This window comes from Zonotrichia albicollis, chromosome 9 (assembly GCF_047830755.1).
Source record: "Zonotrichia albicollis isolate bZonAlb1 chromosome 9, bZonAlb1.hap1, whole genome shotgun sequence".
Classification (NCBI taxonomy): domain Eukaryota; kingdom Metazoa; phylum Chordata; class Aves; order Passeriformes; family Passerellidae; genus Zonotrichia; species Zonotrichia albicollis.
The window spans coordinates 41,846,778-41,872,966 of record NC_133827.1 but is presented as its reverse complement, the minus strand read 5'-3'; the positions used below and the strand labels follow the sequence as shown (position 1 = coordinate 41,872,966).

Genomic DNA, 26,189 nt, shown 5'->3' with positions numbered 1-26,189 from the left:
TAGAGTCATTGTCATGAGGATGAATTCACGTTGTGTAATTATCTGTTCTTGCTGACAGTTCTCATGTCATTGAGACTGGTGTTTTCAGCTTCCACTTTCTCTAAGCATAAAAATAGCATTCTTCCCTGCCATCTTCTTCTTCAGAGCTGGGCTTCTTGCCTGCCCAGCTTTCTACATCTTTCTTTGAGAGACGTGTGTGAATTGAGATAACCAGGGATGTCCAGCAACCCCAGTTACAGGAACAGTGAAAACAGTGTCTCTTTGGGAGCGATTCTCAGTGCAGGGAGTTACCTTATTTTTGTGTCAAAGACTGTAATGAGAGGGGAAAATGCATTGCTAATCTGTCTGCACATGTCTTAATAGCAGTAAGGGGAAGTAACAGGAGTCTCTTCTGTGTCAGATTCACTTTCTTGGACATTTCCAGGTAACCTTTCCATTGATTTGGGAGGCTGTTTCTTAATCATTTTCATTGACCCAGCTCAGGAGACAACTAAGTCATCTCTGTTACCCTCCTAAGGAATGACTCCTCGGTGTTATTCTCTCTTCTGAGAATCACTTTTTAATTTGCTTTCAATCCTTGTAGCTCAATATTCAGTCAAGGCAAGGTTCTGCCTTGGCCAAACCACTGCTGCAGTATTCCCAAGACAAGTGGCAAATGCTTCCAGATTTCAAAAGGTGAAATTTAAAACCCACCTGTGGCTCACAAGAATCTTTAGTACTGACTGCTCTGCTAGGTGGGGTCTAGAAACTGTCAGCCCCTAAATCAGTTTTAATTGAATGAAAAATAAGAAGTTCAATCCTTTTCCCGTCCTGTTCGTATGATTCTCCCTCTGGATTTTGTTACAGTCGTTCCCACCTTATCAGGGACAGCCCCAAGGAGACATCACATGTATCAGCTGGGTTTTGCAGACAGTGTATCTTCTAGCATGGGAAGCTTGCTGGGGACTCCTTAGTGACTGAGCTAGTATCACAAGAGAATTTCCAAGTGATGGGAAAATAGTTTATGCAGATAAAAAAGGATAATTCTATGCTAACATCTTCCTTTATTTAGTGGATATTGAAGATGAACTTCTGCTCTGACGTCAGGCTTTATTTCTGCTCAAAGGCTATTTTTAAAGCTGACATTTCTGGCTGTTTTCAGGTAGACAACAAACTATGACAAAACACTTTTTCTTCAAGCAACTGTTCGTACAATATATACATCTAGTATTTTTTTGTGTTCTGAAGATTTACCTTCGAGGCATCAGCTCCTTGGAGTAATGCTTTTCTTTTTGTGTGTGGCAGCCTGAAGAAGGAAGGGTGGAATTAGTTAGTGCAGTCACAAGCGTGTCACTGACCTCAGCAGGAGCAGGATTTCTCTCTGAGTGGGTGATTGTCCAAACCCTAACAGAAAACTTCTTACAAACCTGGGAGTAGAACATGGTTCGGGGAGCCTTCCCAGGGATATTTCTCCTGTCAGTATATGAGAGCACAAAAGCCAGTTTTCATCTGTTTTTATTTTGGGCACTGCCTTCATGCTCTCTTTCCTTTCTTGTTAGGGGTGACTGCTTCTGTAATGAGAGTGAAATATCTTGTTTGGAAACGATGGCCTTTAACTTGCATTGGCTTTAGCATATAAAATGCATCAATTTGCTGCTCTAACTCTTCTTGGTGTTTGGAAAAATCAATGCTTGGTATGGATTGGTTACCAAGCTGATGAACAGGAGAAAACCCTGCTTAGAGCTGTTCCACAGCTTTGTGGTAGAGCCCTTCTTGCTGTCATTGGCAGCACCCTGTCCTGAGGGTCTCGCAGGGAACAGATGTTCCTAGCAAAATAACACAAGTCATTTTGTGCAGTGCAGGAGTGATGGTGGGAAGGTGCAGATCCAGCTCTTGGCTGTGGAGGATGAGTTGCAGTGCACCTTGACTGAGGGCTGGGGGATGTGTTTAGGCTTCCAGGAGTGCTCTGATGTGCTGGTATTCCTGCATGAGGCTGCAGGGAGGCCTGGTGGACCTGCTGGCACACGGCCCCAGCAGCACATTCTCTGCTTTCACATCTCTTGGTGCTAATCTGTCATGGCTGGGAAGTGCAAGAACCAAACTGGTTTGCCTGGACATTTGTTACAGAACAAGTTTTCAAGACCTAAGCATTCAATATCCCGAGCACCGAGGAGTAGTGACTGGTGGTGCAGGATGACCCCGAACTTCAGACTTTTAGGCAGTTGAAGCAAATGAGTATCTGTGTTTACCACAGACACTTAGCTGTTAACCTGTGCTTGCAAGTAATTAGGTCGTTGTTTGTCTCTTGCTAGCAGGGATTAAAAACGTGGCATGATTTCAAGTGTCCTGGCAAAGAACACACGGTGCCTGTTGTAATCTCATTAGCTCTGTTAGGTGTGTTTTCCTTCCCCTGGAGTTGGTTGTTCTGATCACTGTGTCCCTAGAAAAAGACTGTAGCTTTTTCTCATGTGTTGGTTTGCATGCACGCTGACAGCATTACTTCCTGGGGTCTCTGTGTCAGTGACCTGCATTGGAGGGCGGTGGGAAATGGGAAGATGATGAAGCAGCATCTTTAGAAAGACGGGGATGGGGCTAGTCCTCCCCTCAGCAGAGGCAGAGGATGCTGCTGGGGCTGCAGTGCTGGCAGAATCCCCGTGGCTGGTGCTGCCAGTGTGTCCCCGGCAGTGCCACCAGGGTCCCCCCCGTGCTCCGTCCGCAGGACACTGCGATCCTCAGGTGGGACAGGAGCTGTAGTTCATTATAGTGGATTTGCATTTGCAGGTGGCACCAGCTTCTGTGGCAGAGCTGTGCATGTGAGCGGCGGGTGCAGGGAAACCCCTGCAGCCCCCCGGGCATCCTCGGCGGTGTCAGCCCCGCTGCCGGGCGGTGTTTGCAGCGTTTGCCCCGCTGCCGGGCAATGTTACCCCTGCTGCCGGGCAGTGTCAGCCCCGCTGCCGGGCGATGTTACCCCTGCTGCCGGGCAGTGTCAGCCCCGCTGCCGGGCGGTGTTTGCAGCGTTTGCCCCGCTGCCGGGCGGCGTTTGCAGCGTTTGCCCCGCTGCCGGGCAGTGTTACCCCTGCTGCCGGGCAGTGTTAGCTCTGCTGCCGGGCGGTGTCAGCCCCGCCGCCGGGCGGTGTTTGCAGTGTTTGCCCCGCTGCCGGGCGGTGTTTGCAGTGTTTGCCCCGCTGCCGGGCGGCTTTGCGGCGGCGGCGGCCGGCGGCGCTCCCGCGGCGCGCTGCGGGCACAGCGCTGCTCCCGGCGGCCGGGCCGCTGTCCCCGGGGCCGCGGCCGTGTCCGAGCGGGCGGGCGGGCGCCGCCGGGGCCGAGCCGCTGCGGGGTCAGCGTGTCTCGGTGAGTGCTCACGCCGGGCGGCCCGACGGGCCGGTGCCGGTGCCGTTCGGCCGCCGCGTTCCGCGCGCCGGGGGGGGAGCCGCGGCGGGCGGTCAGGCTGCGCCGGGCCCGAGCCGCTCGGAGGGCCGGCGGGCGCTGCCGGTGCCGTTCCCGGCGCCGTTCCCGGCCGGCTCCGCTCGCCGGTACCGCCGGGCCGCACGCGCGGCCCCCGGCGGGCGCGCTCGGGGCAGCGCGGCGCGGCCGGCGTCTGACAGGCGCGACCTTTCATAAGACGGCCCCCGCCATTGGCTCCCTGCCCGGAGTGTCGCTGCAACGCTCGCCGCGATTGGCCCGCGGCGGTGCTGCCGCCCGGCCCCGCGCGGGGACGCGGCCCCGCCGCCCGCAGCCGTGAGTGCCCTGCGCGGGGCGGCGGCTCGCGGGGCGCCCGCGCCGCCCGCTCGTAACGTGTCTCTTCTCTCCACAGGTTGGTACTAAGAAGTGCCTTTCCTGACGTCGCTGCTGCTTGGGACCGCTTCTAGAGCAGCCGCTGCTTTTGCCTTGCTTGCTGCCAGCTAGACTGCGACGACAGCGCTCCGCCGCTGCCAGCCCCGCGCCCGCCGGGAGGAGGGTCCGGCGCCGCTCCCCCGCCGCCGCTGCACTGTGCACTAAAGTGTGCCGCGAAGGTCAGAGCTCTGCTGCCCGAAAGCCCAGGAGAGGAGGAGAAAAAGCCCAGCCTAAACCCGGTGTCGGTCGTTGCTCTAAACTGCTGCATCTGTCTATGCCAAACTAATCGATCCCGGTTGCACCGCAGAGCCCGCTGCGAGCCCGCTGCCCGGAGGCACCTGCCCGCCGCCGTCCCCGGGAGCAGCTCGGGAGCCGCTGCCGGAGCCGCCACGTGCCCATGCTTGCGGCGGCCGCACTCAGGACGGGATGCTGAGCGCTGCGCGGGGCTAGTCCGGCCACGCTCCCTGCCGCTGCCCGCCCGGCCTCCCCAGCCCCGCTAACGGTGCCACGCTCCCAACTCTGTGACACAGCTCTTCTCGGGATCGCAGCCACCCGGTTTTACACGCACTTCTTTTAAAATAGGGAGCGGGGGAAAAAAAGTGTTCTGGAGGTGGCACTTTCGTAATTTTCAGTTTATCAATTCAGCCACCCGTTTGCCCGTTTTTATTGGAAATTTTAACTACCTGTAAAATCTAAAGATGGCTGTTAGCGTCACACCGATCCGGGACACAAAATGGCTAACGCTGGAAGTGTGTAGGGAGTTCCAAAGGGGGACTTGCTCACGACCAGACACGGAATGTAAATTTGCACACCCATCGAAAAGCTGCCAAGTTGAAAACGGACGCGTAATCGCCTGCTTTGACTCATTGAAAGTGAGTAAATATTACATTATTTTCAAGGATAAATGGTTAAAGAAAGAAGCAGTTGTAGCCAGAGAAATCCTGCAGCCGAACAGGAGCAAGTGCTGGCTGCCAGCAGTGGGGTATTTTGCTGCTTTTATTTTATTGATGCTTGTCGATTTGTGTTGCTGCTTTCCTCAGGGGAAGGGGAAGGATATAGGGAACGAAGGGAAAATACATCTGGCGGGGCTCAAACCCTCAGTATGGCTACAGGGGCTCATTCTTCACCTCCAAATTATTCCCTGCCTGTAGCTGGAATAAAGGGCACTTCACGTAGAAACAGCAAAGTCACTGTGAGGATTCTTTGTTTTTAATAGCACAAACCACGTAAGCAATATGAGGATTTGTTTCCATCTTGTAACTACCAGCGGGTTGTTGGTGTCCCTGGACAGCTGATGGTGAACCTTAGAAGAGTGTTTTCCTCCCTGGGTTATTCGGGTGCCTGTGAGCACCCTGCTTGCCTTTCTGTGTTGGCACTGGTGTGGTTATCCCATCTTTCTCCCAAGTGCACTTGCTTAAGGGAAGGACAGCACTTAGCAGAAGGCAAGGTGCCTCTGGATGTGCAAGCGTGGCAGGAGCAGAGAGGGTTTTCAGGAGGCACATCCCATCTAGGCGCCGTAAATACAGGGCTGTTGTTTCACTGTAGCTGCCGTGTCAGAGGTTGGTGTTAAATGTGCAGGTCCCAGCTCCTTCCCTTGATTTTTCATGATTTGAGTAACCTCACATGTAAAATGCTCATACCACAAACAGTACAGAATCGATCCAGCGGAGTCATGAAAGAATCAAAACTTGGCAAGCAGAAATTTGTCTGTCAGTTTTTTCTCCAGTGTGATTTTCTCTCCCTGGGCCCTGACCCCAAGAAGGGGAGCTGGCTGCTGGCAGGGCCGTGCTGGGAGGGAGCTGGAGCTGGGGCTGGAGCAGCTCGTGGCTCAGCCGGGCCCAGCGCAGCGTGAGCGGGGCAGGAAGTGGCTGACAGCAGGTCGCTGTAGATCCTCAGCATCCCGAGCTGCACTGTGTGTCCTGTCTCTGGTCAGGGGATGGGGTAAAGCTCTACAGTGCTCTCAGGCCTGAAATGCTCCACCACCCCCAGCCATGGCTTAACTTGCAGATACTGAAAGGGTTTGTTTCTCTGTTGTTCAATGTATTTTTAAATACAGCAATTACAATGAGTGCAGAGTATCAATTTTAAAATGTGGAAATAAGATGTTTTTATGCATTAAGCAGGTGCTGGAGGTAGGAGCAGAGCCAGGGCTGCCCGTGGTGCCAGTGGGGAGTGCCAGCCCCGTGTGCCAGCGCGTGTCGGCGTGGCCGTCGGTGGCTGCGCGGTGTCACCGTGGGGGTGTTGGTGCTGCCAGAGCACAGGCCTGGCCCCGGAGCCTCTCAGCTGTTGCTGTGACTGCCACCGTGGGTTTGCTGGTGCAGCAGCACCCGCAGTGTCCCCGGCTCGGTTTCCCAGCAACGTGTGTCTGGCCACCGCGGCCTGACCCCGCTGGCCTTGCTGCTCATGGCGAGCATCTGCCGAAAGGCTGGAAAGCAGCCACTAGAGTGACCCGGACATGATGTCAGTGCTCGCTGGAAGTGCCTTAAAATCTCAGTGCAGGACGGGGGTGCTGCTGGTGCTGGAGCTGGGCGGCAGCGTGAGCTGGTGTCTGTGTGAGAGGGGATGGAGCAGGGCCTGGCCTGCTTTCCCCAGCCCCGGCAGCGTGACTGGCCCTTCTGCTGCCGTCAGCAGGGCTCTTCCCTTCCCTTTTTAATGCAGGAGCTGAGGCTGACCTTTGCCAAGCACTGCAAGGTCCGTGGGTGATAACCGTGGGTAACATTACAGCGCTGCTGCGGATCCTCGGAAAGGAGTGTGCTGCTGCCCTGTGGAGTCAGCGCAGGGGCCGAGCTGGGAGCTGGGAAAGAATCTGCTGTTTAAAAATACCCTGCTGACCAGAGCTGTTTACTCGTGCTCGGGCTGAAAGGTTTGCCAGTGGCTGAGCTCCGTGTGCTGGAGAGGCTCCCAGGGATGCGGGGCAGGATCCCGCGGTGTCCCCGCGCTGCGGCTCCAGCGGCTCCCAGCCCCTGGGCAGGGAGTTAGTTAAGGAACTGTACCATGCACGGGAGTACCTTGGGGAAACAGCACGTGGAATATCCCCCTCTGGGGAATTCCCAGTCCATTCCCCGTTGTTGAAACCATTGCTCAGTTTTGGTTTTGTTTCAGCTCTGTGTCAGTTTTGGTGTGCGCCAATTTCAACCAGCTCTAGTCATTGACTTACCTTGTCTGCAATATCCCAAACTTTAGATGTTCTGCAAAAGCAATTTAGGGAGATGCTGCACCAGCTCTGTCTGGACCTTATAAGGTCAGTCAATACTTTATTGCAGATTAAAAAAGATTTTTGGTTAGGACATTCAGAAGTAATTTTTAATTTTTCAGTAATTCAATATGGATGTAATGTCCTTGTTCTTTACTAAAATAGCAGCACGCTGAAAAATTGACCTTAATGTTAAAATATTTGATTTCTTATTAACGTATATAGTATTAGTATTAATTATACTGCTATTCTTGCATTATCTCTTGAACATGAGACAGATACTTAGTCAGTGAATTTTTCTCTACCAACTCCTGCATGTTGGCAGAGTTGAAATGAGGTGACCTTTAAGGTCCCTCGCAGCCCGGCGCGCTGTGCGATGCTGTGATGTGTCGCTCCGAGGCTCGGTGTGCCTGAGGAGTGACTGCTGAGCGAGCTGACGTCAGGCAGGTGTGAGTGCTGCAGAGCTGCAGCCCTGGGCAGGACTCCTCGGGGCTGGCGCTGGCCTGTGTGCTGGGCTATTCCTGGAGCAGATCTCGGAGGGACCCTGTGCGTGCAGTGCCCTTCGGCTCTGGCCCCGGCCCAGGTGTCCTCTGCGGGCGCAGGGACAGCGCAGCCGCCGCAGCCAGGCTCCGCTGCCCTGCCCTGCCGGGAGGAGGCAAAAATAGATGCCAGAAGTGAAACTTGCAGCTTGGCTAAAGCGCCTTTGTTTTAAATTACTATTTCCCCCTCCTGTGGAATGAAGGCACAAGCTCTGTGCAGGGCTAGAGCAAGGAGAGCAGCGTTGCCTCCCCAGGTGCCCGGCTGTGCTGTGTGGGAGCAGTGGCACTGGGCTCTGGGCACCATCTCTGGTTGCAAACACATCCCGTGGGTGCACCTGGCAGCTCCTCCTTACCTGAGCAGAATGAGCTGGCCCGTGGTAATTGGGAGCGTGGGGAGCAAGAGGCAGCCAGGCCGTGGCTGTGACCTCTGAGGTGCTGCAGGAGGTCAGGGCTGGGACAGCCCCAGCGAGATGTTATCGTTATGTTATCGTCCTGCTGCCTAATTAGCACTAATGGAACCTGCGGGGCTGGCCTAGGGGAGCGCGTGAATCAAGATGAACGTGTGTGGGATAATCTGGCCCTCAGATATTAGCAGGATAATTTTAAACCAAGAATGATTATGTAGTGTATTCAAATTATGCGCTGGAGCGGCTGACTCAGCTCCAGCTCTGGCTCTGCCTTGTTTAAATGCCGTAGGATTTTTTTCCTAAATTTGGATGCCTAAAAGCCTGTTAGACTGTCTACAGCAAAAATAAGCTCGAGTTCCTAAATCAGGAAACTGGTTTGCAACAGAAATTTGATTTTTTACCATAATTTTGAAACATTTTTTCTTCTTTCTTTTTCTTGGAAAAATAAGCCGAAGTAGAACTCGTTTTTGAAATTACGTTAGCTTCGTCAGATGTTCCGATAGATGAGTCATCCGCGTTTCCTGAAAGCTGAGATAAAGATGTCTGAACAATGGGGAGATGGATGTCAAATGCAAATTCTGGGGGAGCTGCAGATGCACTGAGGCCACCGTCACTGTGGCCAGGCTGCCACGCGGCCAGTGCCAGCCCTGTGCTGGGCAAAGTGTCACACAGCAGGAGGGGCAGGGGGCTCGGGTGTCCCCGTGCTATCTGTGGTGCTGTCCCCAGGGCTATCCCAGTGGTGTCCCAGCAATGTCCTCGTGCTGTCCCAGTGGTGTCCCCAGTGCTGTCCCCAGTGCTACCTGTGGTGCTGTCTCCAGGGCTATCCCAGTGCTGTCCCCTTGCTGTCCCCAGTGCTACTGCCTCCAGTGCTATCCCAGTGCTGCCCCAGCACTGCCCTGCTGTGCTTGTCCCAGCCCCACAGTGGCTCTCTGCAGGGTGGGGGCTGCTGTGTTCCCAAACCTGCTGCTTCAGAGTGATGTGAACCTCACGTGGCTTTGGTGGCCGTGGTGAGCACAGGTCCCAGCCCATGGCTTTGGAGATAACGTGCACCACACGTGCTGTGCGTCCAAGTTGGCTTTTGGTCTCCTAAGCTATGCTCCCGCTAAGGCGGCTCCTTCATGTTCAAGCTGGGTGTCCCAATGAAGTGTAAAAGCTTTTTCTACTCTATTCAACAGCTGGAAAGTCTTAAACTTCCACATTTCTCTGCTTTTTTTTTTTTTTTTTTAATTCTAAGAAAAAGCTGGAAACCAAAAATGTAAGTCACTTAGTGACGATGTCTGAGGTTGAAGCTCTGGTGCCTTGTGTCTGAGACCCACCAGCACTTGGTATGATAGTGTTTTATCTTCTGATGTAGAAGTGTTTATTTTTTTAAAATGGAGCACCTGAATTCTGTAAAAGTGACTGCCACTTTTTCTAAGAAGGCTTAAAAATATATAAATGTAGCTTTATTATTATGATGATTAATATTATTGTTGAAACTCACGAGCATCTTATTTCTTCTACCTCGGAGATGTAATTGTTAGTTGTTCAAGTCTCTCTACTTAAGTCTTTTTACTTTATCAGTGCTTAAAAATACTGATTTTTTTGACTTGTTGTTGTCCCTTGTGTGACACTTACCTAAGGGTGTAGAGTAAGAACTCCATTTAACAGAGTTCTCTCTTTCTTCTCTCTCTACAATGAGAAGAAAATCCCATAAGCCTATTGCACTAATCTTGTTGAGAGTGGCAGATCATGGGTGTGATTCCTCTTCAGTGAAGGCAGAATAAGAAGCCCAGAGCTCCTGAGCAGGTGATTCCTGGGTAGTTTTACCTGTGTGGTGTCTGGCATCCCTGGGGCACGGGGCGTGCAGGGAGGAGGTGAGGCTCGGGGCTGGGAGGCACACGGACACATGGCTGATTTCAAGGAAGCTCGTAAAGCAGTAACCCTTGGCAAAAAATGAAAACATAAACAATGTTCAAATTCCTAAGGTCTGATTTGCCATTTTTCTCCTCTCCAGCCTGTGCGTCTGCCAGCAGGCTGAACTCCAGAAGAGGAAGCAAAGGGAAGAGTGGCAAACACATGGAGAAAATGGGGCAATTGTTAGGTGGAGTGGCAAATAGTCCATTAGCAAACCAAACAATTGAAAGCACGTGTGTTCCTCTGTGGGAAGATAGATGGTGTTTTGAAATCTTATCAGGCCTTTGGACAGAGGAGTTACAACTAACTCCAGCCTTCGCAGCTCATTTTACAGTTTCAGCTCTGCCTCGGCAGAAAGAAATTAAGTAGAAATTAAAACATTGCACTGCAGCATTTGCACTGTCATTTCTTAAAGGCTGTGCATAATAGAAACCAGCGTGGGCTCCTGTTACAGTCAGGAACTCTGCTAGGCATAGTCAAAATCAGTACAATTCTCAACTGGTTTGCAGAGAAGTTGTACAGAGGCAAAAAATAAGAAAACCTCATGTCAAGAACATTCAGACATTTGTCCCAAGTCCTAACTGAGTGATCAGGAGCAGCCTGTGAGGCCTGTCTCCTTCCCAGGATGACCCCAAGTGTCTGTTTTTCCAAATACAGATGCCTCGTTGCCAAGGCTTACTGAAATTTGTTGGAAGCAACAAATTACATTCAATACCGAATGATCACATCTGTTTTTTGACTTTGGAGAAGCGCTGGTGTTTCTTTGCTGGGGCTGCAGAGCCTGGTGAGCCCAGCTGGATGTTATTTAGGAACTGCTGCCCCGGGTGCTGCCTGGGAGGGTGCGCTGCGTGCCAGGAGCTGCTCCCGTGCCCGTGCCTGGGAAGGAGCCATCCTGCAGGTGAGCAGCCAGAGCCAGGGCGAGAGCACAGCCCCACAGCCCTGCCTCCAGTGCTGAGCTCCAGTGTCCCACAGAGACACAGCAGCAGGGTTTGGGCTGTCCCCGTGCCCTGTGCTGGGCTGTGCTCCCGGCCGTGCCTCACAGCTGCTCCTGCCCCAGGGCTGCCCAGCAGCACTCCCAACACCCCCAGGAAATCACAGGAGCTGCTTGCATCCTGATCCAGAGCGCTGCCTTGTCCCCCGATTCACAGTGCCGCTAGGAGGATTACTGCTGTTGAAATAAGATTTAAGTCAACACTGAATTGTCAGGTCCTGAAACACAGGATTATCGTAGTAAGAAAACCTTTGGGTTCATGGTTGAATTTATTGAAATACTTATGACTTATCCTCTTCATTAGGAAACATCTCAGGATTTAACTGATGCAGAACACCCATTGAGGTAGTTGAAAGCAACTGCAATATTTGATCAAAGAAAGGAAAATAGATCTGATGAAGTGGATTTTTAAAGAAGAAGAAATGCAGTGTAGTGCTTGTGGAGGGCTTCACCCTGGCACTAGCAAGCTGCTTCCTCAGATTGCCCTTTTGTTGTATTCACTCCCTGGATAGGCTTCTCAGCTCTCAGCCCTGGAGATCCCAACAAGTTCTCTCTTTTCAGAAGGGGCTGGTGGGCTCTGATGGGAGAATGCTGATGATGCCTCCCAGGTTTGCTGACAGGAGCGGGAGGGGGAAGGGGCTGGCTGGGGGAGCAGGTCTGGATCCAGCTTCATCTCAGAGCACTTCAAGTCCCGTCAAGTTCCTGGAAAGACTCTCTTCAGCTCCAGATTTCTCTGGACCATTCCTAACTTGGCAAAATAGTACGAGAGTTAGCAAAAAGAGAGAGAGTGCTGCTTGAAAAGAGGAGCAGTTCTGGGAGGGAAAAAAGCTGGTTACCTTTGTTGGTGCCATTTCACTGAATTTGCATGGGTGAATTCCAGGCTTACATAGAAACATAAATGGCTGTGAGATTGAGATTTAAATTTGAAAGAGAGGAATTGCAAAGTATGGAAGTTGTCCCACATGTGCCCACTGGACCAGGAGGCAGCTGGCATAGACAGGGAGCTGTGAGGATGTGGAGGGTGGCTGGCTGCAGGGCCACCTCTTGAGGGGACATACCTGTGGGACCAGGAGGAGCAGACATTCCATTGAATCTGGGATGGAACAGGGCAGTTTGTGGTTGGGGCAGGGCATGGGCAGGAGTTGGCTCAGCCCTGGGGGACAGGGTCATTTGTGTGTGGACATGCTGGAAAGCCCCAAAGCCAGGGCAGCTGCAGGTGTAGTAGGTAACTACCACTTTGCAGGAGTAAAACTCGCTGTTTTCTGCTCGCTCTTTATCTTTAGACTGGGATTCAGTCTAAAATCCTGTACAGGTTCATTGCTGGTATTCGATACTGGGTGAGGAGGAGGTTGTGTTTTGTTAATTTGAGAGCAGCTTTCCAGCTCTGTCTGTCTCAGGGAGAGGTTCTCACTCACCCCAGGAGCCCAGCAGGTTTTTAGGTGTGCAGTACCCACCACAGCAGTGTCAGGAACAGCACAGTTGTTTTTTTTTTTACTTGGTTCTGTTATACAGGAACTAGAGTGTGCACATTTAACTGAAGTCTTTTGAAAAGAATAGGCAGAATGAAATGTTTTCTGGGTCTTTGGGGCTCGCTGTAAAGTGACATTGGTGAAGCAAATACTGAGTGCAAAGGAAGAGCACACTTGGCAGTGTGTTTGTGCAGAATCCAGCAGGCAGCAGCTCGGAGCACGTTGTGCCATCAGACAGGCTGGGCTGCAGCTGCACGGGCTGCTGGGCTGCTGTCCCTGCCCCTTTCTCACAGTGCAGTCAGGGTTTACAGCCTGCTCTAGGTGGGAAACTGTGCCTGCAATTCTGGTTGCTTTCTGCTCGTAGGGTGGATGATTTTTTCAGAAAATCATCTGCATTGACATACCATTGCTTGTCTGGTGCCCTGGTAAAATTTTCCCTGCAGTGAGCTGAGTCAGGAGACAGCCTGGATGTCTGCAGAGGCTGTAACCAAATAAAAATGCAGGTGAGCTGGAAAAGCCCCTGCCTGGGCAAACTGAAGGGTTAAAGAGTTCCCTTAGAGGAAACACAAGAGTCAGTACTTTGTGCCTACTAGTTGTTATTTACTCCTATTGTTGGCTGATTGCTGGCTGCACCTCATGTCTGTGGAGCAGAGTGAGGTGCTTCCCTTGGGCTAGGCCTGCAGGGGATGGATGGATGAATGGGTGGATGGATATGGCAGCTTTAATTCCAAGTAAAGTACCTTAAAATGCAAAGCTCTTGTTGACAGTGGAACACAAGGAATTGTTTCATAGTAAAATAATTAATTTCTGATTTAAATTTCCAGGTGATAGTGGAGGGGTGTGGTGGGGTTGGTGAGTCCAGGGAGCACCTCACCAGGCTGGGCAGTGGCTGCAGAAGGGACAGTGTGTGCAGCTGCAGCTGGCAAAACAGACATGCAGCACAGAGTGAGCTCACTGCAGCCAGGACAGGGCTTGGGATTTTCTCCATGGCTGCACTGAACAGGAGGAAATGGGATTTTTTATGAGAGTGGTAAAGGTGATTAAGTCTCCAAGTAGAAGAGAAGACAAGGCAGAAGAGAGAAAGAAATTAAAGGGAGGGACGGAAGAGAGACAAAAGGCTGAAGAGGTCAGATGCTGTTACAGCACCTGGCAATAACACAGGAGAGAGGGCTCTGAGTGAGCAGATGGGAGGGGAAGGGGAAGCCAGAGCAAAGCACAAGCCAGGGAGATCAGGAGATATCAGAGGATGCAGTGTGCAGGCAGGCTCCAAGATTCCTTCACAAGATGTGTTTGTTCCCCCCTTCTGCCAGCTTTTTGCAACAGGTCTTTTGCGCCTAGTTCCAAACGTGGTTACTGGTGGGGTTAAATATATCTGAAGAGAAAAATAACACTTGCTGGTGGATATTTTTTTTTGTTCCTGTGAAGGAAAGCACACACCTCTGTTTTGCCTTGTTGGAATCCTTCAGCATTTGGCTTCATTAAGTCCAGCACTGAAAATCAGAAGGGAAGTGAGGTCTCCTCTCCACGTTTAGTCCATTGTCTCAAGACACTGCTAATGTTTGTAACAATGTAAAATATTTCTGCACAGCATTTGTCACATATTTATGGTTTAGATGTTTCCAGTAATTTTTGATACCTAAGGAATTAGACGCTGACAAAGTAGCAACACTGGAAGGTAGAAGTTATTTGTTATACTTGTCTGCTCTGGGCTACACATGCACTGTAGACTGTTTGTGTATGTGTTTGTGCTCATTGTATTTTATATATAATGTACGTATGTCTGTGTGTATGTGACTCCTCCAGGTTTTTCTCATGCTGTATGTTTTGCGTGTTGCCTTTACGCAAAAAGGAGCATTCAGAAACTGCAAAGACCTTTTGTGAATTAAGAAGCTACTTTATGCTTAAAAATACTTAAAATCGTAGTTGCTAAAAATACACTCATATTTAGTATTTAAAATTTGGAAGGCATTGCTGGATTTTATCGTTGTCTGGAGTGCAGCCATGGGTCAGTTGTCCAGCACCATCTGTAGTTGTTCCATTCTTTCTTCTCTGTTCTGTTTAAGTCACAAATAATTAAGTGTTTCTGAGTGACTGCTCAAGTTCTGTTTTGATCACCTGACAAATTACTTGGTTCAGCTTCTGCTCCTCAGTGTTGTGTAAAAGCTGTCTGAGCCCTGGCAGCTGCAGAGGCAGGGATCCCCAGAGGCTGTGGGGCAGGGAAGAGCAGGATCAGCTGCTGGGTTCAGCACATCTCCATGCCCCTGAAATGCTGGGGTTCTGATCTCTTGGGTGTAATGGTGGGCAAGGCTGTCACTGTCAGCTTGTGTCTTTGTAGGGAGGTTGTGGGGTACAAAGTTCTCATTTTCTATTTCACTACTTTGCTGTTTTACTACTTTTAGAGTGAGTCAGGTCTCAGATAAGAAAAAGGTCATAGAAAAGAGAGGAGTTCAATATTTATTTCCTTTTAATACTCAAAAACAAGTTGTTTCCTCTCATAGATCTAAGTGAAATATATTAAAAGAGAATTGAGGTTTTTGAAGAGCAAGCACCTGTAAGGCAGCCCTGCAACCCAGCCCCGAGGCTGATGCTCTCATCTCTGGAGCTTTGATTGTGCCTCACACATGCTGAACTTGGGGAAAAAGTGCTTCTGCAGTGAGGTCATGATACGCCAGTCCTCCCTCTGAATGTTCCTGTTTGTTTCATCAGCTCGGTTGGCTCCCACACATGGAAAGTTTTTCATTTCCCACCAGCTATGTGGCTGAACACTTGAAGTGAGAGTGTTTGAGTCTTCAGGTCACACACACACACAGAGGATCTGCAGAGGTGGCATTTCCTGCAGCTCAGCGTGTGCCCCAAGGTGGTGACACTGCTGAAATGTCCTACAACGACATCACACTGCCAGGAGCAGAAACCACAGGGTCATTTAGGGTGGAAAACACCTCCAGGACCATCGAGTCCAGGCTTGTCCCCCAGCCCAGAGCACCGAGTGCCTCATGCAGGAATTCCTTGGGCACCTCCAGGGCTGGGGGCTCCATCGCCTCCTGGGCAGCCCCTGCCAAGGCCTGACCACCCTTTCTGTAAAGAAATTCTTCCTGACAGTGCTGCTTCCCACAGAAGGTCTGCATCTGTAAAACAATGCTGCTCCTCTTTCCTTTTTGCCATTGGGCTGGGGTTTTGTGTGTTCCTCCTGCTGGGATGGGCCCGGGAGCCAAGCTGCCCTCGGGAGGAGCAGAGCCCTGCACAGCTCTGCTTTGGGACAGGACATGGCAGCTGAAAATAAACTATCAAAGGGAATTCTGACCGCAGAGCAGTGCTCGGCATGTTTTGTGGCTGTTTAACTTCAGAAAAATAAATCCTGCCGCCTGTGTTTGCCACGAGTCGGTGTGCACTGACCTGCTCTGCTCACAGTGTGGCAAGGGCAGGTGGGGCTGCGCCTCTGTGTTCCTGCATGCCCACCAGCTCTGCGAGGCCTTACAGACACTGAAAGCACCTTTCTGCTCCTCTGGTGTCATTGTCACCTATTTCATAGCCTTTCTGAGCGTTTTCCTCCTCACTGTGTGCCTGACAGAGTTGAGCTTTTCAAGACTTTTGCATCAAATATTCACCCCACAGCTGCATTTCTGAGCACAGAGAGGCTCTCACCTGTCCTGCTCTGTGTGAGTGTTTGTTCTAGCAAGGAGCTGCATTTTTAGAAGCAAAGCCTATGCAGAGGCTTTAACAGAGAGAGGCTGGAGAGCTCCTGAGAGCAAGCAGTGTTTCCTGGTAGCTGTAATTGTATTTGCACTGCACTGGTGCGGACAGAGCAGATAGATACTGTCTTTATTTGCACACTGCCTTACAGTAGGTCTTTGTTCTGTCATTTTGCTGTCATTTTGTTTCATGTGGAAAGTGAGCAAGGCCAAACCTCTGGGACAGAGGGTAGCAGGGGTGCAGAGTGTGTAGTTACAGCAGCACTGCCTGTTAGAGATGCTTAAATGAGTGCACACATCCATCAGACAGCTTTGTCTTTGTGAAATATTGATCTGCACTATCAATGTTAAGAGGCCTGGAAAGCACTTAGTGCAGGAAATTATTCCTGAGCTGCATGAGAAAACAAACCTGTGACTGATATAGGGCCTGTTGAGCCCTGTGTCCTGCCTTCCCCTCCTGAGCAGTGCAGCACAGAGCTGAACAAGGGATTCAGCATTGGTGTGGGCTGAAACTTCCACTGTTGGTTGGTGCTTCCATGCGCAGTGTTAATGATTCCATGTGCGGTGTTAATGATTATTGGATCGTGCTGTGGGCCTGTCAGGGGTGGGGCTGGACACTGCCCCGAGGGCAGGGAGGCTGGACCCTGCCCTGCCTTGGTTATGTTGGGGATGGCTGAGCCCCCGGGTGAGAAATTCAGCGTACGCTGCTTGTGCCCTCTGTGCCCTGTGTGCCCCTCTGTGCCCTGTGTGCCCCTCTGTGCCCTGCCCTGCCTGGTTATCGTGGGGATGGCTGAGCCCCTGGGTGAGAAGTTCAGCACCCAGTGCTGGTGCCCTGTGTGCCTCTCTGTGCCCTGCGTGCCCCTCTGTGCCCTGCTCTGCTGGCTGCCACAGGACACAGAGCTTCCTGCCCCTGCTGGGGTGTCCTCTGCTCCTGCTTGGTTTCCAGGGAGCTGCTCAGTGCCTCTGTGCCGGGCTCGGTTTGTTTCATTTTAAAGAAATGTGACAAGTGTGTCCCAGAGGCGCAGTGGAAGCGGTGCTGCATGAGAGCTCCCAGTGCTGCTGCAGCGGGGCCTCCAGCCCTGCCCCGGCTCCGCTGGTTCCCGTAGGGACTGCAGGGTGTTTATTTGGTTAGGAAGCTTTTACTGGGCCTCATGCACACTTGCAAGGTAAAACAAACCTGATGTGTCACCCTTTGTTTACCCACGACACTTTCCCTTTCCTACTCTTGCCTGCTTCAATTTGTTCTTTGTTAAAGACTTTTAACTCTCTGTTTGCCTTCTAATGTTGAATGCCTCAACATTTTTTGGTATCTTGTTTTTTTTTGTCCCTGAAGTCTGAATTACTTAGATTGAGTCTCCCTGTATGAATTTTTGAACTATAAACTTAGTTTGAGTTTTTTTTATTTCTCTTCTGCTGTACCCTTTGTTATTTATATCTTTTTCTTTCCTCATTTGCCTAAGCAGTAAAAAACTGTTACTCAAGCTTGTCATCAGTTGGCCATGACCATCAGGTGGCTTTCTTTATCTAGCTTCTAGTTACTTCAAATTTGTCTTTTCTCTTGCCTCTCTGGATGATGTAGTAAAGTCTTGGGTTTGTGTTTTCCTAGTCCCTTTACCCCGCGCTGTTATCCCCTCATCAGTGACGGGCAGACCATATTTCACCAGTAATGGGTACTTTCCTTGCCATCAGGGAAATCTGATCTTCCTTTCAGCTTTCCTCCCCACTCCTGAGGCTTCTGCAAAGTGCCTCTATGATTGAGCACCAGCTGGCCTGAGAGCCGCCAGACCCGTGGTAATTCCATCACCAGCACAGTGTTCTCTGGGGGCTGTTGGTGGTGCTTTCTTGTCCACGCCAAGCTGAGCAGTTGGGGTGCTCTCCGTGCTGGGGAGGAGCTGGGCATGTGGATTAAGGGGTCACAGTTCCCCTGGGGGAGCCTGTGCAGGAGCCTGCTGTGTGTGTGCAGGGCTGGTGCAGCAGGGCACCCAGGACAGGGCAGTGCCCAGGGCAGTGTGTCTGTGCCCACCCTGCTGTGTGTGTGCAGGGTTGGTGCAGCAGGGCACCCAGGACAGGGCAGTGCCAGGGCAGTGTGTCCATGCCCGCCCTGCCCTGCAGGACCCTGCTGTGTGTGTGTGCAGGGTTGGTGCAGCAGGGCACCCAGGACAGGGCAGTGCCCAGGGCAGTGTGTCTGTGCCTGCCCTGCCCTGCAGGAGCCTGCTGTGTGTGTGCAGGGTTGGTGCAGCAGGGCACCCAGGACAGGGCAGTGCCCAGGGCAGTGTGTCTGTGCCCACCCTGCTGTGTGTGTGCAGGGTTGGTGCCGCAGGGCACCCAGGACAGGGCAGTGCCAGGGCAGTGTGTCCGTGCCTCCCCTGCCATAGTGGAGCACTGCTCCCCTCCCGGCCCTCCCATCCATCCCGGTGTTCTGCTCCCCTCCGCCCCGCTCACATGCTTGCTTTTTTTGTCCAGAAGTGACTAAGCTTCCTGTTATTCCACTCTGTCAGTTTTTCCCCAATCCTGCTGTCGTGTTGGGCAATATTTACTTGCCAGCAGCTTCCTCTGCCGCTGTCCCACTCTGCTCTGTCCTGCTCCCACTTGCCTCTTAATTTGTTATTTGTGGCCCTCAGGGATGTTCACTTTCACTCTGATGGGCTTATTTCCACTAAAGCCAGGATTTATAGAGAGCTGTGAACCCCAGGAGAACGTTACCTGGATGCTGCAGGAATGCACTTGGACTGTTTGGTCTGTGGAGGGAGAGCTGCACTTTGGTTCACAATGTGAGCACACCTGGCACAGGTGCAGCCAGGGTGGCATTGCAGCGCTGTCCTGAGCTATCCCTGCCTGATGGGTGTGTACAGAGGAGTTGTTCCTGCCTCGTTGGAAGCCACAGGCACACTGATTTAGCAGGGCTTTCCTTTGGATGATGGGAGATGGAAGGAGCCGCTCAGGAGAGGTTTTGGCTCTGGAGCTCCGGGGCAGCCTGGAGGCATTGGGCGATGCTGTGGGGAGCTGGAGGGTGACTCTCTGACTCTCCTGCGTGCTGGGCACGGCTGGCAGGGGGCAGTGGCTGAAGGCGTCCCTCACAGACCGGTCCCAGCCCCTGTGCCCCAGGCAGGGCTCAGGCAGGGTGGGCATGTCCCCAGTCCAGCCCCATGCCAGGCTGTGCACCTGGCCCCACCACGTGCCTCCGCTGGGACCCGCAGCAGCAAACAGCCATGGCCACCCAGTGCTCCTGGTGTAAAAATAACACCTCAGCAGGAATAAACAAGCTATTTTTGTGTGTTAGGGGTGGCCATGCAGAGCTGACTCGGGGCCTTGCCCTGCGCTGCCACCGAGGGCTCATTCAGACATTGAGAGCAGCCTGAGGCGCTTCCCTTGGTGCTGGGAGGGTGGGACGGTGCCAGTGGCACCTGGAGGTGTCCCTGTCCCCAGAGGGGCTGCTGGCTGCCAGGCACTGCTGCTGTGTCACAGGGCAGGGCACAGCCCAGTGCTAGCTCCTCAGGGCCCCAGCAGCATGGCTGGGTCCTGCTGGAGCTGCTGCTGGCTCGGGTGGTGCTTGTGCCCAGGTACGATTAATTACATGGGATTGCAGCAGCTGGGGAGGGAAACTTTATCTGGAAGCAAATGGGGACACAGCTGGTAGGAAATGAATAGTGCCTGGCACAGATTGGGTGTGAAAACTGGCACATAAATGTCACAGCATGTAAAATAGTTTCTGATACGTAGAATTAAACTGCTCATGACCCCAAGGCTACAGCAAGGCTTGGTATGCCAGGGAAAGAGCATCTCTCTTTTGTTTTACTCTTTTATGGCACTTCATCAGTGCAACAAGTAGTAATTTTGATTGTTTTACTTTGCACGTGCTGAGTTCTGTCAATTGCCAAATTCCAGGGTGATGTACCCATCAGGCTCCATGGGTTTTATGGTGGTGACACGTGCAGAAACAAAGGCCAAGGCTAACAATTCTACTTATGTGATAATTATGATATGGTGGAGAGTAAAGGGAGAAGAGCTGTGTTCGGTCTGTCTTGCACATTTAAGGAAAGATGCAAGGCTAGTTTTCTGTCAGCCCAATCTTTATCTTTTAGTGATTGTTCTTTGATTTTTCACTTCAAACCAGTCAGTATGAGCTATTAAAAGAAATAAATTCAAAGTGACCAGGGGTGCTTGATTGCTAGGCAACAGAAGGAAAGAGGAACGGTGTGGAACAGGAGGGTGCCTTGGGGTGGGAGGTGGTGGTCCCTGGCAGGGGCACACAGCAGTGCCCTTTGAGGGGGAGCTTGGCAGCGTCTCAGGGGGATGCGGTGGTACCCTGGGGTGGGACATGGCAGTGCTCTGGGCTGGGACATGGCAGTGCTCTGGGGTGGGACATGGCAGTGCCCTGGGCTGGGACATGGCAGTGCCCTGGGGTGGGACATGGCAGTGCTCTGGGCTGGGACGTGGCAGTGCCCTGGGTTGGGACATGGCAGTGCCCTTGTCTCAGGGGGATGTGGTGGTGCCCTGGGGTGGGCACCACGGTGCTGGGGAGTGTTGCTGATCTGGGGGTACCTTTGGGCACAAGGCTCGTGTGTTGCCCTCATTGGTGAATGTGGCTGTGTTCATTAATTCCTCCTGATCTGCTGATTAAGGGTCTCCTTTCTGCCGCTGGTCCTGGCAAGCTGCGCTGACTGATTTTAAAGGGTGTTTTGTAGGAAATCAATGTCTTGTCAAAAGTTCCCTCTTGTGGAAAACAGGTGGAATTTTTTCTTAGAAGTTGTTAAAGATTCCCTGATTTAGTTTTGGTTGGGTTTTTTTTTTTCCCAAAAGATAAATTCTTCTACTTTGTTTAGTTCCTAAAATTCCTGTTGGACAGTGGCAGAGCTTTCTGCCTTACTCAAGTGCGTTTGTGGGTTTGTCCTTTCAGTCACAGTGGGATTCTGGCTGGAAGAGGCATCCACTGGCCTGATGTGTCCTGTTGCTGGAAGCTCTGGGTGGTTTTGCTTCCATTCCTGTGTGAACTTCTCTCATTCTTTGGGTTTGCAAGGCAGGGCAGCACTGGCCGTTCCCCACACGCCTGCAGTCAGTGGCGCTGTGCTGGTGACAGCCGTGAGCCTTCACTGTCACACCTGTGGGTCACCCCATGCTGCTCCAAGGGGTCAGTGTCCACCTTTCACCTGCTCTGACGGACCTCAGTGGTCCCCCAGCCCCCTGTGGAGGTTGCTCTCCAGGTTTAGGGTTCAGTGGTGCAGTGGCATCAGACTACACTGCTTTGGGACCCCAGAGCCCTGAGGGTGATGTGCACCCTGCCTCCCCCAGCAGCCTGTCCTGGGTGCCAGGTGTGCTGTATTGGCCTCTCTTTGCTTTTATTACTGACTAGACTGAATGGCCTTCATTTGTTTATCATGTAAGCCAACGGTACAGAAAAGCCAGAAGTGTCAAATTTTTGGTGGCCACAGGCAGAACTTGGTGTCAGCTGCCAAAGGCAGCCTGTCAGTGGGCATGGCACCCACACAGGGGTCCCTGCTGCTCTGACAGGCTGAGAATGCCCAAAAAGCTCTGTCCCAGCCCTGACGGCTCTCCCTGCTGCCTCCATAGCCACTCTGGGTTATTTTGGCAGTCCTGGAGGTGTGTGGTAATTAAGTAGAAAGGTTTGGATGTCATCAAGCAGTGTGATTCCCTCTTAGGCGGTTTATTGTGTTGTAAAATGTCTCTCACATGTGTCAGTCAGGGACCTGGAGCTGTTTGCATTCCTGAAAATCAGGGCACCTCTCCGTGGTGCTTTCAGGGATTTCAGGGGATGCCCTGCAGCCCCTGGGTTTGTTTTGTCAGGTGCCAGCAGCCCTCACAGAGCCAGCAGAGCGCGCGCTCCGCGGAGGTCTGGGTTTGGCATTGCTGAAGGGAGACAAGATCATTTCTCATGCTGCTCATTCAAACTTGGATCCTTTGTGCATGCTGGGGGAAAGTTCCTGACGCTGAGACAGCAGCTGTTGGCTTTTCCAGTGCCAGCAGCCCCTGCTCCCCCTGTGCCATAAACCCGCTCTGTGCCTGTGCACAGGTACCTGTGCCGCTGCTGTGCACCTGGGCAGGGCTCACTGTCTGATTCTGAGAAAAGTGGCATCCCGGGGCAGAGCTCAGGGGATTAAATTGAAATCTTATCTCCAGGCTTTGGCATTGATCCCCAGAACAGTTCCCATTTGAGGCTGACCTTGGTTTCAGAAAAAAATGTTTTATTTATCTATAAGGATAGATGCAGGCAAATTTGTTCTTTCAGCAGAAACTCTTCTCTGTGAGGGTGGTGAGTCTGGTGTGACCCTGGCACAGGTGCCCAGAGCAGCTGTGGCTGCCCCTGGATCCCTGGCAGTGCCCAAGGCCAGGCTGGACACTGGGGTTTGGAGCAGTCTGGGACAGCGGGAGGTGTCCCTGCCATGGCAGAGGGATTGGAACTGGGTGATCTTTAAGGATCACTAACAAGTCTGTGACTCTGTGATGCTATGAAATTTCACATTTAGAGCTTTTCCTCTTAGAGTGCTTTTTTTCACCTGTGATCAGTTGTATACTCAAATCCTATTTTGAAATGAAGTTTAATAAGCTTCCCAAATTTCTGTCAGAATTTATCGTTCAACTTCACTTGAATAAAATAATATTTTAATAATTACTTTCCCCAGTAGTGTTGGGGAATTAATTATTTTTCAGTCAATAATATATTTGCCTGACAAATGTATTCTAGTAATGTTTAAATTGTATTGAAAACAGCATGTCAAGGTACTGTACTTGCTAAAAATAAGGGAAAAACACAACTAAAAGGATAACAAGAAAATCAGGAAAGGTTTAATTCTTATATAAACTCTTGTCAATAAAAACCCCAAACATGTGGGTGTGCTGGCATTTCAGGATTCAGTTCCAGTGTCTGAAAATGCAGCAGTGAATCCAGCAGTGATTTCCAGTGTCTGAAAATGCAGCAGTGAGTCCAGCATTGATTTCCAGCTGCCAGGGTGCCCCTGACGGGCTCAGTCCTGAGCTCTGTGCAGAGGGACTGGCACAGTGATGGGGCCTCACCCCTCTGCTGCTGCTCATGTGCTCTGTGTGCTCAGGGCACTTTTCTGGTGAAGGCTGTGTGTAGTGCTCTGTGCCTGTCGAGTGGCTGTCAGGGATTACAGCTGAGAGCAGGATTTGGGTGACAGCAATCCCAGTACCTGCCCAGCACGCCGCTGCTATGCCCGCTTGCAGCTGGGCACCACGGGAACCTGCGCTGACAAACAGATTAAATCTGCCCCGTGTTGTACTTATCCAGACACAAAGTCATGTTCGTTCTCCTCTCAAACCGTGGCTCCCTGCATGCCTGGGTGAGCATGGTGTGGATTAGCAGAGATTGTTCCGCAAGGATCTGGCAGCACTGGCACTTCAGGGAGCAGCTGGGGCGCTCCTGGGAAGGGCTCTGGTTCCCAGGGGTTCCCAATGGTTCCCAATGGTTCCCAGTGGTGCTGTGAGCCCCAGGCTGCCCCTCAGGCTGGGGGGAGGCTGCTCCTTCTGCACCCCTGGAAAAACCCAATTCCCTCATGTGCTGGGGTACAGCGCTGGCTGGGGGCACGAGGAGGGGGCTTGGGAGGAAATGGAGTGTTGCTCCATGCCAGGCTGCAGAGTGTGTGTGTCCTGGGAGTGTCAGTATAAATCCTGATGGATTGACACATACATGGTGTCCGTGCAGACATGGGGATATGCAAACATTTGTGGTAATACCGAGATCAACCACATATTGCATTGAATATTTATATAAATGTTAAAACATAAATTTTTAAATACATAAATATAAATAAAATTTGTAAAAGTTAAAGAATTTATGTAAATACTCGTATGTCCATATGTGGTTGATGCATCTGCTAATGCTGTTATGAAATGAGAACTAGGCTCACTTGGGGGTATCCCAGCAGCCACCTTACCCTGGCTCAGGGTGGCTGGGGCTGGACAGGTGCTCAGCTGATATCACTGTGGCTGCAAACAGCAGTGGCACAGGTGTGATGTCCCCTTATCCCCATCCTCATGGCACTGTTGTGGCACTGGGGATCACTCTGTGCTCCCTCGGGGCTGAGGAGGAGGAGGGACCCACAGACAGCAGGAGCACAGGGAGGGTTTTGCTGCTGAGCTGGTGTCTTTCCTTCTGTTTGGTGTGCTGGCAGTCTGCTTGCTCTGTTTGCTTTTTTCTTTCTTTTTTTAAATCCTGTTGTATTTCATGGCAGTAGGACAGCTCCCGTAGGAGTGCTATTAGCTGTGCTAGCCAAATGATCCATTAGAGGGGTTGAGGCTTTTATGTGCAGGAATCACACACAAAGACGTCATTAAGTGGTCACTTTTGTGTGTTTTCACATGAAAGGATTCACTTTAAAAAGTGTCTGCAGAGCGCTGCCATCAGTATGGTGTGCCACAGCAGCAGCCCTGGGGGAGCTGGTAATAGTTGCTGGTACGTAGCAGCCATCCTCCTGCTCGGGTTCAGATGCACCAGGCCACAGGGATTTGTGCTCCCTGACAGGCGGAGGTGTTTGTGTGTTTGCTTTGGATCAGAAGCGTTCCCTGTGCTCCAGCTGCACTGCTGAGCTGTGGCTGCTGCTTCTGCAGCTTTGGCATCCCCTGCCTGAGGGAACACGCAGCTCCAGCAGCAGCAGCACCCCCAGAGCGCCCACACGTGTTCCAGCACTGAAAATTCTGTCAGTCATTAATAATTGTACAGTAGTGATGGGCTGGTGTGTGTTCATGCAGGACAGGTGGGATGTGCAGCGCTCACTGGAGTCTCTGTTGGCCACAAGGAGATTTTTCTTTGGTCTTTAGGAGGTGGCCTGTTAAATGATAGAGGGTTGTAGGTCTGACTGTGAATGGCCACTTCATATTACACAATCACAGATTCAGCCAGTAAAGGAGCTTGCAGTGTCAGAAGGGAATCCCAAGAAAGCTTTTCCATTATTAAATATACAATTGGCGTGTTTTCTGGAAGGAGATTATTATCATAGAAGTTGCACTTATATTCTTAACATATAGTGTGGAATGTTAAAAGCAGGGTGTGCTGTGCTTCCCAGAAAACTGGAGGTGTGTGGAAGAGCCTGGTGGGGACCACAGAGAAATGGGCCCACTCCTGTTCCCCTGTGTGCAGGTCTGAAAAACGCAGGTGTACTGTCATGATCCAACACACCTGTCACAGGATCCAAGGCTTCTAGGAATACCCTGGATTTTCTGAATGTAGAATTTGGGAGTGATTTTTCCAAGGCATGATTGGTCATTTTCTTTAGTCTGAGTTTGCCATGTTTTGCCCAATTCTGCAAGTGTTCACCCAAAGTGCCTTGTGATTTGTGGGGAGTAAAGCCATGGTGAGTAGCTGGGGATGCTTGTGCCCTGTGGGAAGGTGCCTGGGAGCAGGTACAAGTTCCTGCTCCCCTGAAGGCAAGGTGAAAAGTCCTCCCAATGCAAGTCCTGATCAGCAGACCGTGCTGAGCCCTGTGCTGCGCCTGATGAGGTGTCACAGGAGGCTGAGCACAGCAAGGTCAGGCACGGCCTGCTCCCATCCGGAGTGGATGGCATTTCTTCATTTCTGACTATGAAACTGAACTATACAGAGTAGGAAATAAATCTGTGCATTAAACACCAAAAAAAGAAATGGAGGGGCAGCATGAGATTAAAAGACTTACTGCTGCAGGGAGAGCAAAGCAAATGTGTGCTTGCAGCCACATTTCCAATAAGAGTGGGGAGTTAGTGTGGCACTGCAGTATCCCCTGCCACCTCTGAATTAACTCGCTTACAGTGTTCCTTTTGTAATGACTGGAAGAGTTCAGAGCAGGTTCAGAGAGATGAAAATCGGCCTTGCCCTCTGCTGATGCAGTCAGCAGGATGCAGTGATGGGGTAACTGGGAGCTGCTCGCTGCAGGGGCAGGGGATGAATGCTGCCCGTGTTCTGGGGAGATCTGTGCCACTGGTTTCCAGCCTGCAGCTTCCAGCTCCTGGGTGCTCTGTGGGTAAAGATCCGTGGAATAAAAGTGAGACAAGAAACCCTGCTCCCAGACAGACAAGTCTGCATTTCTTCTGGGAAATTGACTAAGATCTGTAAATTAAAAGAGATTGAAGGTTAAAGGTGCCCTGAGCTCCAGAGCTACATGCAAACAAGGAGGATGTAAGTGTTTTGATGGTAGCTGGTGATAGCAAAGCATAAGCACAATTTACCTGGGGCTGTGGTATATTC

General features: G+C 51.5%; 1 protein-coding gene across 12 annotated transcripts in view; it reads left to right on the top strand.

The window, feature by feature from the left end:
• The window catches only part of MBNL1 (muscleblind like splicing regulator 1), a 64,159-nt gene that overhangs the window by 15,066 nt on the left and 22,904 nt on the right, over window positions 1-26,189 (top strand). For 8 of the 12 annotated variants that reach the window (XM_074547576.1, XM_074547575.1, XM_074547580.1 and 5 more), the window contains exon 2: window positions 3,794-4,685. The exons of 3 other annotated variants lie outside the window; for them this stretch is intronic. In XM_074547576.1, coding sequence (XP_074403677.1) covers window positions 4,512-4,685 — 174 coding nt within the window. In that variant the 5' untranslated portion in view covers window positions 3,794-4,511. Of the gene's footprint in view, window positions 1-3,680; window positions 4,686-26,189 lie in introns of those variants that run through there. One more of the 12 variants, XM_074547584.1, reaches the window with a different exon arrangement.